The sequence below is a fragment of the Neopelma chrysocephalum genome, unplaced genomic scaffold (assembly GCF_003984885.1).
Source record: "Neopelma chrysocephalum unplaced genomic scaffold, ASM398488v2 Primary Assembly neopelma1_26, whole genome shotgun sequence".
NCBI lineage: Eukaryota > Metazoa > Chordata > Aves > Passeriformes > Pipridae > Neopelma > Neopelma chrysocephalum.
In genome coordinates this window covers 9,252,374-9,264,635 of record NW_020897695.1, presented here as the reverse complement: position 1 = coordinate 9,264,635, position 12,262 = coordinate 9,252,374, and the positions used below count along the sequence as shown (strand labels likewise).

General features: G+C 37.9%; 1 protein-coding gene across 1 annotated transcript in view; it reads right to left on the bottom strand.

Moving 5' to 3' along the window:
- Positions 1-306: 306 nt before the first annotated feature.
- The window catches only part of STT3B (STT3B, catalytic subunit of the oligosaccharyltransferase complex), a 53,991-nt gene continuing 42,035 nt past the window's right edge, over positions 307-12,262 (bottom strand). Inside the window, exons 9-16 of the mRNA XM_027675452.1 lie at positions 11,385-11,539; positions 9,717-9,928; positions 9,432-9,619; positions 8,749-8,920; positions 6,175-6,348; positions 5,085-5,198; positions 3,852-4,064; positions 307-1,961 (exon numbers count right to left, since the gene is read on the bottom strand). Of these exons, the coding sequence (XP_027531253.1) occupies positions 1,881-1,961; positions 3,852-4,064; positions 5,085-5,198; positions 6,175-6,348; positions 8,749-8,920; positions 9,432-9,619; positions 9,717-9,928; positions 11,385-11,539 (1,309 nt within the window). The 3' untranslated portion in view covers positions 307-1,880. The remainder of the gene's footprint in view (positions 1,962-3,851; positions 4,065-5,084; positions 5,199-6,174; positions 6,349-8,748; positions 8,921-9,431; positions 9,620-9,716; positions 9,929-11,384; positions 11,540-12,262) is intronic.

Below are 12,262 nucleotides of genomic sequence, written 5' to 3'. Positions count from 1 at the left end.
GTGGGTAGGTAGCTGTAACAGCTGGAGCTTCTCCAGATGCTGGAAGGATTTGCTGCAACATGTGTGGGAAAGATGGCTGCTGTTCCCTGAAAATACAACAGCCACCTTAAATTGATCACAGCAGAGGCCCCACATTTGTCTTAGTAAGTTTAACCTGGAGAGATATCAAGGAGCTGCTGTGGCTTCATTATAGCAGCTTCATGAGGTCAGGAGATTTGCATTATGGAGTTCCAATGACTTAATTTATGACTAGGACTATAAGCAACATGTTACGAAGTTAATCACAACAAAACTGACACAACAGCCTTAACACAAAACTTGAATTAACTTTATTTTCCCCTACAGTCAACAACTGGTTTGCATTGAGCTTTAAAGCAACAAAATAAAATGAAATCTCCAAACGACAGGGGGCCAGAAATCCAGATTTAATTAACTTTGTGAAAATGTTGCAGCTGTGGTATTGGTCTGTATAAACCATCAGAGTCAAAAATGAGTTCATAAATCAAAAAAATATTCTACACCTTGAGAAATAAGTCAGCAGTAACATTCTCACAGAACACTTTAAATTTACATTTTCTTCATGAAAGGTACATACTATTCTGCATTTTACATCAAGTTATTGATGCAAGTTTTGTTTCTATAAAAGGTTACAACCTGTGGCAGGAAAACAAACTGCAAAACCTTTTCATTTTAATTAAAGAAAATTTTCAAGTCTGTATAAAGTTCTCCTAGAGCTGGAAAGTGAACATGTTCAGTCTCCATTTATATTTTAGTGCATTTAATCTGACAGTTTTCACCACTTAAAAAAAAAAACAAACAGTATAAAAGACAGACAAAGCAAATAGCACTATAGCAGGAATTTCTTCAGTTGATGTAAGCACTCTAAATAAAAATGCAGAGAAAAAGATTTCCAGAAAAACTTATACCCTCACAAGAAAGGCAGTGAGGGTGTGGGGGGGAAGAAGTTTGCAAATCTTCTACCTCTGATAGCCACAGAAAAGGGGTTTTGTATACCTGTCAACCTTCTTTTCCCCAATAAACAGGCTATACTTCTTTTACCAATGTAAACATTCACCTAAAATAGTTTAATTTCTGTTCTGAAGCACCAGCTGCTACATGGTGCTCAGTTGTATGTTACTATAGCATTCATTACTGTCGTTTCGGATCTTTCAGGAGGTTACAAATTTAGCCCTTGTATCTATGGTGTGCAAGATTTGCCTTGTCTACCTTGTGAAATGACAGTGTAAGGCAGCAATACTGCAATCCCGTGTTGAACAAAAGCAGCTTGTCCAATTAATCTGTCCTGTCTCCTCTTGTGAAAACTGCAGCTTTGCTTCTTACACTCCAGCTCAAAACCAGCCTGCAGCAAGAGTAAAAGGACATCGAAAGAAACCATTGAAAAATAATCATGGGAGTAACTTGTTTTGAAAGTTGAATTTGAGAGAGCTCTGCCACCTCTTTTTTTGTTGAAAAGGGAGTCATTGTCAGATGTCACCATTCCAGTTTACATACTGCTGCTATTCAGCTGAACAGTGTTGTCCAAAAAAGATTGACAAGTATGCATGTGCCAAGGACCAAATTACAGGGTTCTTTGGTAGTCAGTCCAAATTCTCAACAGATTTGAAGGATAATATGTACCAATAAAAAAAATGCTGCTAGACTTGGATAGCAGCTCTGTCTTGCTTCACATTACAAATCTAAAACAGCTGTTCTCAATAAGCCAATATTTTTAATCAGACATTGCCTGAAAATTTTGTACAATAATCTGGACCAATGATGGTTCTGTACCCTCATGTTGCTGTGAAACATGATTTGAGCTAAAGGCAAAGACTGGTTATCTCAAGGACAACTGCTTCGTATTAGCAATCAGAACAGTGTATTTAAACTGTCTTCCTGTTGGGTCTCTTGCCTTTCTTTAAAATTAGTTTATTCTTAATGTAGCCACGCTTCCTTTTGGAGGTCTAAAAAGAAAAACAGAATAACATGTATTAGTTAATGATTTAGTCTTGACCGCGGTTTAATGATGTGTATTTCAGTGCCTGATCTTTAGACTGATTTTAAAGAGCTTAAATGCTAAGTCCTCAACTAGGCATTATCCAGTTATTATTTTTGATGTTGGGATTGTTAATTCCTGCCCAACAGTTGCTCTTGCACAAGATGTGCTTTTGCAAGCCCCATATACTAGATCTGTATAATTGTTTTCAAAGCTTGTGCTGAGGCAGAATTAATAATTAACCAACATCATACAACTCTAATATGCCCAAAGAGCACAACTGGTGTAGAGTGTTAGTTTTGTTTGGAAATACTGTTGTGCAACTTTTGCACTATTGATTCTCTTAGAAGTTAGGTAGAACTCTTTGCTCAAAGCAGCATTTTTAAAAAGAAAAAAACCCTGAATAATCCCATTTTAGTCTTTGATGCTCTACTGTTGGTTTGTAGGTTACTTAGTTAGCATGTTTTAGGTAATAATGGGGGGAAGAATTAATGTTGTTCATAGGTAAAATTAACTTCAAAGTTGTATATACATGGTTAAGTTTGCGACAGGTAGAACTGTACATTGAATATGCCTGCCAGGAGGCAGCTCCCACACTTGCTGCACTTTGCTGAGCTTACCAGCAGGCTCTATTATGTTAATGAAATACAATTTTTAAAAATAACAATGACATTATTACAATAAGGTGAGATAGAGACAAACTAATAGGAGATGGACTGAATTTCCAGTAAGGAAGCAACTGCTGAAGAACTGTGGCTACTAAGGAGCCCTCAGAATGCATTTAAGAAATCCTAGTTTAGACACTTGCTCCACGCTCTTCCCCCTGGTTCTCTAATTTCTTAGTGGGAAGTAGAGCTCGTTTGTACTGCAAGAGTTGGTGATGGATCAGAAACTGCATCAGCTTTTATCATCTTTAGATAGAGAATCGACCCATCCATGGCTTAAGTGGGGTCAGTGCATCTATCATGGATAAATATAGCCTTGCTTGTCACTTAAGATCAAAAGTTAGTGTTAAGTGTATGATAGGCACAATAAAGCTTATCATTTCCTTTCAACATGTCTAGCTTTAGTGGCAACTCCCAAATGCCTTATTTTATGTACTTCCATCAAATCAGAAAAATAAACATCTTGACATTTAACATCCTCTACTTGTAGAGAATATTCTTTACTTGTATTTCCATGAAACAGTGTAAGTTTACTGCCTGTACTAATTTAGTTTGTTAGACTGACTTCTGGAATTCCTTTTGCAACATCTATTTGAACATACAGAAAACAGATGTTGTGAAGGAGAGGGCTGTAAGAGTCTCCCCAACTCCCCTGGTGTCAGATCTTTCTTAACAGGCTGAAGTAGCACAACAAACACCTTTAAAACCATGAAGATGACTTCAAACAGTAAGCAGACAGACACTAAAGTTCCATCAACAAAAGTTTCATATTTAATTTATTTCATACAAAATCGCCATTTTTAAACTTCTAGGCATCACTACTTTCAAACAAAGTCAGAAAGCAACTTCCACATTATTTACTTAGTGAGCCAGTTACTGAAACATGAATTGATGTACTTTAGAGATTATACTTCCAGTTACATGAAGACTTAAGAGTTGTAACAGCCAGTGACACACTCTATTTCCAGTTAGCATTCTGCCTAAAAATAATCTAGCCTTGTGTCTTCACATGCTTTTAAGTTAAGCAGACAGTAAATAAACAATTATTACCAGCAGGCAGGTCTGATATTGGACACTAACATGAACAGTATCCGTAACATTCTGGCTAGTGGAAATACATAATTCACCAGCTATGTGATTCACTTTTAAAAATAAACTCCAAACCCCTTTCAGTTACTTCACTGGGAACCCACCTTCTTTGACAAATACTTCTGTTTCGGTACAATGTTGGTTACTCTAGGTTTATGATCCAATGTCTCTCTGTTGTCTAATTGTTTGACCTTGTATATTCTAACAAGCCAGTGCTCTGAGGTAAAGGCTTCCTCCAGATGTTTAAATTTAATGTCTTTGTTGCCTATCTCCGCATTGCGTGTACGATCGAATCCTGGGGGTGTCCGAAAATCCAGCTATAAAAATTAAAGCTGCATATTAGTTCAAGACAAAACCCAAAACACCGGTCACTGCAAACTGTGGAACTTCGTACTGCAAGGCCACTCCTTCAGCTGGCCCCAGTCAAAGGACAACATTTCTCTTGCACGGGTTATTGCTACACAGAAAAAACTCTCAGATCCTTTTTACAACTGCGAGAGGGAAAAGTTCATTCTGACTCTTACAGATGTCACGGGAGACAGCACTTAATAACCCAATAAAAATACCATGTCTGCATTCAGAGATTAAACAACTCAAGTGACAGTCAGAAGTGTGGCAGCCTACAGTGGCATAGTGCTCTCTCCTATAGTGCAATAATTTGCACTTTCATGGTTTTCCATACAATTTGGAAATCATTGACAAGTATTAGTTAAATTTGGCCTCCCTGTGTTACAAATAAGATTTGCTGAATAAAGGATTCTTGTGCTAACACATTAGAAGGAAGAGCCCTTGTGGGGGGGCAGAGAGAGAAGAAAAGGAAGCTAAAAACCCAAACAGGTTTAGCTACATGCATGTGTTTGATGCTCCCAAAGCAGAGTGACAACTGCTGCCCTTACTATAAAAGTGTAGTGTCGCTTAATATACTGATGTGACTTGGATAGAAATCATGTAGTTTCTGATTAAATAGTCAACAGTTCCAACTGTGTGTTGCTATTACAAGAAACAAATCTAAAGCTCTCCACAACGTGACAGTTAATGCTTTAGTGAGTGACAGCACAGTGGAATCAAGATATTCATCTGAGGCAATGTGAAGCACAGCAAAAAAACTAAGGACAGGTGTAGGTTGGCAGCAAAGTACAAACGTAGGTGAGCAGCAGAAATGCTTTCTGTTAACGGTCATATATAGTAGACCATGCCTGGATGTGTTTTAATTTCTAAAGCTGATTCTTATGCTGATTCTGTCACTACAAGCAATGCTTAATCTAAAAGATAGAAAATACATAGAAACAACATTTGCTTTTTCACAATTATGATTCGGTAGAAGTTGTAGCACTAACCTGCATCTCTCCAAATCTGTAATAGGACATTTTATACATGAGGCAGTTCAGCAAAGTTGGAGAACCTGCCTTGTCTACTCGGAATTCTCCCTGAGGGGTAAAGTAATCACTTTCCTTTAAAAAGAAAAGAAGATACAAAAAGAGTCAATATAAACTAAAATCTCAAGGTAACTTCTCATTCCCTTCTCCACAAAAGAACCCCTAAGAATCTCGACTGACTTTTACAGTTTAAAAGCTGATTTAAGGCAACCTTAAAATGAAAATGATGGTGCTCATTAAAGGTAAAATAGTTACAAACTACCTGCTTGTAACGCAGACACCAAAGGATCAGTCTCCTTAAATCCTATTATTGTGCTGCTACAAGTTTTGTCACTTCACAATAAGTGGTGCAGGAAAACCGATCTCAAACTGTAAAAGTTAGTTGGGCACCTATCAAAATTATTCTTCAGAAAGGTAAAAAGCCCTGTATTGATAATATAGGAGGTCTGCAGGGTTACCATAAACTTCATATGTGCACAGTGTTTAAACAAAATATTTCTACCATTTTCATCTCCAGTACAAGATGAAACTATGCACATGGACTACTCCCTTAAGCCTGAGCTCAATATCTGAAAGTTTTCGTTAGGCTTAAGAAAATATTACTACAGACTTCTGCAATCTCGGAGGTGTTTGAACAGCTTAAACTCTACATGAGTCAATATTAACACTTTCACTTGTCTCCTACTATTACAGAGTTTGAAGAAATTTGAAATGCTGACTATTTAAACAGTCTGAAGACCCATTTTTTTTAAGTATGTGATGGTGCACAGTGAGACAGACACACAAGAACTACAAAAGAGATCCTGTACTTTCAGCATCATGCAAAAAATTTAAAAGCTTTTGAGGTTACTGACCTTTCAAAATCATAAATATTGAAAGAAACTGGGCTGCAGGCCTCTGCACTCCTACTGTTCTAGGAAAACAACCCTCGCATATTTTTCAAATAAATTTGCAATAAGCAGTAGAGATTTCTCTCCACTGTAACAAGCAATATCAGAAAAGTAATAACAAATAAAAGTTAAAAAAAAAAAAAGGTAGCAGTTCCACTTACCCGAATATCTTTAGGATGTTCCCCCTCTGCTATTCTCACCATCCACAAGAACTTATTAATATCATCACCAGAGTAGCCAATCACACCACCAAAAATAATCAAAACATAATCCACATCCAGGCTTCTCATGATCTCATATGCTGCTGACTCATTTGATGACATTGCCTTTCCCACCTGTATCATAGCAAAAATATCTTAAATATCTGCATAGCTGCCTATCAAACACCTACACAGATCAATATTGACAGACCAAAGCCCAAGAATCCTGTGCAATGTGTTCTAGGATGACCCTGCTTAAGCAAGGAGTTTGGACCAGATGACCCATTCTGTGATTCTGTAATTCATACTTGCCAACCAAAACCAACATTTTCATTCTAGATAAATAAAACCCAGTGTGAATATTTAGAAACTCAAAAGCACAACCTTTAGAAAGCTCAAAAGCACTCTGTAAGAGGAGTGCTGCCTATTGAAATGAGTGTTTTGAGTATAAAATGTAGCAACAAGGGTTTTTCTTTGGTGGCACCTACAGATTGTTCACATCTGTAGGTGTCTTTTGGCTGTATTGCCAAAAACTTAGTGTTGCAGAAAATAACTCATTACAAATAATTTTCAGAGCTTTAGACACAGGCTAAAGTGTATAAGTTATTTGAAATGTTAGTGATTTTTTTTTCCCTTGAGCTCTGTCCTTCATTATTGAAGCAGACATGCTGCATTGCATTCAGTAGCACACAGGCACCCTCAGCATTAAGTCAAGGTAAATTTACACAGTCAGAATAAAACTTTTTAAAGCTGTATCCAGCACCTCTTCCATCCTGGTCACTTCTCACACTTAAACAATTCCCTTTGGTCAGCAAGTGGCACTTAGTTCAGCAGCTTTGTTAGCTGCTGAAGCTCTTAGGACATAATAACACATCGTTGTAGTAAAAGGGAGTAACTACAACATAAATAATATTGCATCTTCAGCTAAGAACGTAATTAGAGAATGCTTAGCTTTGGCTGCAAGCTGTCAAAAAGACCAAGAACCTCAGCTTCTTGGCCATTATCCTAATTAATGTGAAGATATTTGGCAGATTTCCATCTCTGCGCAGGAGGAAATCATCTGGACACGTCTCCAGGGCGTGCCTCATTTACAGCAGAAGATCAGATATTCGCCACAATGCACACTTATTGCTTGGGTCCCCCTTTATGGAGCATTCATTCTGAAATGGAACTTGACAGCACCAGCAGTCATACTGGAGAGAATTCTTTATTGAAAAACATCATTGCTAATTGCTACAATGCGTATGGCTACTCTGCTTAGGCAAGAGATGACTTCCACAGTCTCTCTATTCACATGATGCACCTTGTCCTGCAAGGATCTGTGGGTTTAGATATAGTATTTTCACCTCTACCTCTTGTAGAAGACGGAGGCACATAGAGCTATCAGAGCTGAATATCCATCAAAATACACTAACGCTGCCATGTCAACAACCAAATTAAAAGTGCCTCAGAGCACATGGCAATGCTTCTTGACTGATATTAGCACCAACAGTACAATTTCCCAAGCTTGCTTTCGGCTGATGTGACTTCCCTGCCCCTGTCAAAAGCACATACATGTGATTCTCCCCTTCCCCAATACACGTTTTTTCAGGACTCTGTAAGCTCAGAGCGCAACTTCATTAATTTGTTGCCTTTGTACACTGCTTATTGGCAGATCTGGTCCAACTGCTGTACTTGCTACTGACACAAGACAAGAAACTATCCTAATACATTCTTCAAGCCCTACCTCCACTCTGTCCCTGTAGCATGACATTCTGGGAAGAAACAGGCACTGAGTGATGACTGATGTCATCACCAAGTGATAATGAATAGTAAGGGCTAGTAACCTAGTAAGGGCTGCAACCCAGTTACAATGTAGAGCTTTCTTTGGTTTCTGAAAACAGTGTAAATTGCCCAAGGTGGTGCCCCTGTAACCACAAGCAGTGCTAACACCCTGCCTTAAGCCCATGTACGTACAAAGCTTAAGCTTACTCTTCAGAAGTGAAAGAAATTAAATGTGCAGATATTTTTGTCTAACTGCAAATTTGAGAAGACAGAATTGCATCAAATCTGCTACACTTCCATTGCTTGTCAAGCTTTCTCTAATTTCCCAGATGCCTGAAAATTTGTTAATCCTTGTGGTCGGTTTTCCCATGCCATTCAAAAATCCACTCAGCAATGACACTGCTGAATGAAAAGACCCCTATTTGGACAGGCCAGTAAAGCAGCAGTACCAGGTAAGCTGTTGTAGCACTAATCCCATGGAGAATGGTTACATTAGGTTTTGTCTATCCTCCCAAAATGAAAAAAAGAGAAACTGAAAAGGAAGTTTTGGAAGCACCAAGTGAATAAAACAAACCCCAAAGCAAAAATCGATCCCTAGATTTGAGTTCTAAAAAATGCAAAAAAAATACGTTCCTTCCACCTCTGTGTTTCCCACTCTACGGAATTTCTCCTTAATATCACACTGCCTATCAAGAGACATTTACAATTTCACACTGGACTGCAATGGAAACATTTTGGTGCTTCTACTCCACAGAAAACTGCCTCCCTTACCAGGGCGATGTGGCTGTTGTTCCAAGTATTGTTGTCAACCAAGGTTGTTCGGTTGGCCATTCCTGCTATCTGATAACCATAATCCCACCACGACATCACTCTGGCATGCTCATCTGTGTTTTGTCTGAGCCAGTAATAGGCTTCTCTGAAGTCATCTAGGATATTTCGGGTGCTGCAAAACAGTTTATTTTATTCTCATCGGAACAAATACTAGCAACAAACCAACTGCACCACGATGAATCTCTGCTCACAAATAAGGGTTTTCTTATGAGTTCAACTTTCTTTGAGGGATTTGGTCACCAGCAGTCATAAGTTTGAACCCTCTGACAGCTCAATGGCCAGAAGCTGAACTGCTTTTGAAGACATGACTAAGTGCATTTCCTGTCAAGTATATATTCTTAAACAAGTTTTCCCAGTTGACTTGAAAGTTGTTGATTTGTGGGTTTTTTTAGCCATTATCTTTATTGGTTTTGGGTAGGATTATTTTTATATATTGACATTAAATACTTCAGAAAGCGTTATATCTTTTTGAAAATTAGAGTATTAAGAATTTTTTATTCAGGTGACAATTCTGCCTTAATATAATAAGAAGTGATTAAAGAAAATAAAGCCAATTTTTAATGCAAAGGCAGTAGAAAGGCTTTTGCCCTTTAATCACTTTCAGACCCACAGACCTTACTTACCCATCATGGTTATAGGAAGCGAGAACCACGCTGGGGCTGGAGTATGCATTGCTGGTTACCCAGGTACAGTGAACAGCAAACATCATCAACAACATCAGCATCAGCATAGTCACAATGTTTTTGATGTTGGGACCCAGTCCTTCTTCTGTTTTTTCCTGTTCAGATACATGTTTCCTCACTTTGCCTGCCTAAACAAACACAAATTTATCTGTTATGGCAACTTTTATCACTCTTGACAATGGAACCCATGTTTTCTGACTTCTAACTCTTGCTTCCTCCCCTCACCTTATCATACAGGTTGCCAGGGTTCCTTTTATCATCTTCATCACTGCTGTCCTCTATTGGTGGATTTTCCCTCTTCATATCATCACCCAAATAACGCTCAAAGACATTGGAGAAAGCGATTGCTGACAGCATACAGACCACTGGAGTCAAAGTGAGCATCAGTCGAACCATCACTCCAGCAAAGTAAACGGCGCTGATTGCATACAGAGCAACTGCAAAGAAACAAACCTACTGATGACATTTAGAACATAATACTAACTGACTGCACACGTACATGCTCTCCCTAAAACTACTTCTGGAAGTGAGTAGAGCATCTGTGTATATAAAGACTCAAGTGTGCATCTTGCATTTCATTGCTTTTTAATTTACAACATTTGGTTGAATTAATACTTTTCCCTGTTAAGCCTCAAATTTCCTGAGGTTCACCTTGACAGCTGTTAACAATAACACAACCCCATTTTCATATGCATTAATAATGTGCCAGAATATACATTATTAGTGAAATTTAATATTACACACCAAAAATACTACTAGAATAATAGGTAGCTTCATTTGATTAAAAAGGTCAAACAGCCCTAGACCAAAGAAGTTACTGGAACTGAAAAAGCAAAAGGAAGTGTTACAATTTAATGCAAATATTAAATTCTAATTTAAGCTAGAGATATCCATGGACAAATTGGGGGCTTGTCTACATTATAATTCCATACAGATGAAAAATATGATATTGTGAGCCCTATTCTGAAGGAAGCTTTTCTGAACAGTACTGTCTCCACTTTGTTTTCGGAAGAGTAAGAAATATTCAGAACACTTTCCTTGGAAGGAAAAAAAACCCAAACAATGCTGTATACACTGATTAGGAACATCTCATAGTGGTTTCCTCCTGATGGATTCCTTGTCTGCTACAGTTTAACAACATCCTCTTGTGAAAGATTTGCCACAGAAATCATTGAGGGACACCAATTTAGCAGCTTATATTATGCAAATATCTTCTACTTTGTACTGAGGCAGTATGGCTCTCCACTCTCACTCATAGGTCTCTCTATGCCCTCCTAAATGGATGATGCAGCAGGAGGCTGAAAGCAAGTTGCCCAGCACTGGTCTTGACAAGAATTAATTGTAAGCCACAGAGCACAGAATACCCCAGAGTCACTGAATTTATTTAACCCAGTAAACATTCCCAATGCCCACACACCTCTTAGGTAGTCTTAAGAGGCAGCTCTTAAGAGAAAGGAGACTGATTAAAACTCCTTACAAGCCTCATTCATGATCTTAGAAGTTTGCTTTCATAGTACAGCTTTGTACAAATAAGCAATTTGTTGTCACTGACATAGGGACGCTGAGCTGTTCCCCCGGCTGATCCGCACTGCGGAACCGCACCTCGATGCCTGGAGAAGAGCATGAAACTCCTGGTGCAGAACTGAACTGTAGCGACAAATAATTCAATCCCACCTCTTGGAACCACATTCCATCACCATTTCAGCAACCTCTGCAATTTTATAAACAGTTTTAAATACCGCTGGAGGCAGGCAACTTTTAATAATCATCTTTAAACACGTCACTTTTAAACCATTTTTTAGAACAAGCCATATATCAGCTTTGAGGAAACAAAAAACAGAATCAAGTTGAAGGCAAGATTTTTCAAAATAATTTAAAAATATTTTCTCTTACCAAAGACTCTTTCATCATTGATGTTTTTGATACAGAACCACAGCCCTGCTGGGAAAGTACACACGAGAATATGCAGATCAAAAAAGAAGGAAACCCATGTTGTAGGCTGATGCTCAGACACAGAGGCAATGATCGGGATGTGAATTTTCGCATACCTTTTTTAAAAAAAATTCAGTTCAAATTATTTTGAAAAGATAAAATTATTAAAACTTGTAAACATTAGGAATTCTGAACTTGATTTCAAAGGAAGCATTTCAATTTAAAATGGCAAGTGCTCTATTCAGCAGAAATCTGATGAAACCTTTATACCAAAAAAGTCACAAGGTCTTATTGCATCTTATTGCATTTGGAGTTTAGAGAATTTTAAAACAACAATATAAGGGATTATTTCCATACTATTTAAGGCAATGAAAATTATGGATGTTTTGTTTGTTTATGGCTACATATGAAGCCAAATTCACCAAAATGAAAACACACAGCTATGGAAGCTCCATTGTTATGTTTTTGAAGAGTCTGTCATTTAGGAGACAGTAAGTCTCCTAATTTTCAACACTGTTTTTCAAAAACTCTCCTCTACACAGAATACCTTAATTTTCTTAGTAAAGAAGGTTACAGTATTAAATATCAGATCAGTTACTGACGCACCCAGATTCTTTTAGATGCTGAAAAAAAAGAAAAATCAGGCCTTGTCTACACTTGGAAATACACATCATCTAAACAACATGACAAACACTCAGTGCAGACAAGGACAAAACCGTGCTCTATGTTACAGACAGCTATACATATGGACCTAATCTCGGGTGCTATATGATTGCATGGTGAGGTATCAAACATATGTCCTTTTCTTCACCGAGATCTAGTTCTCATTCAAAACTGCA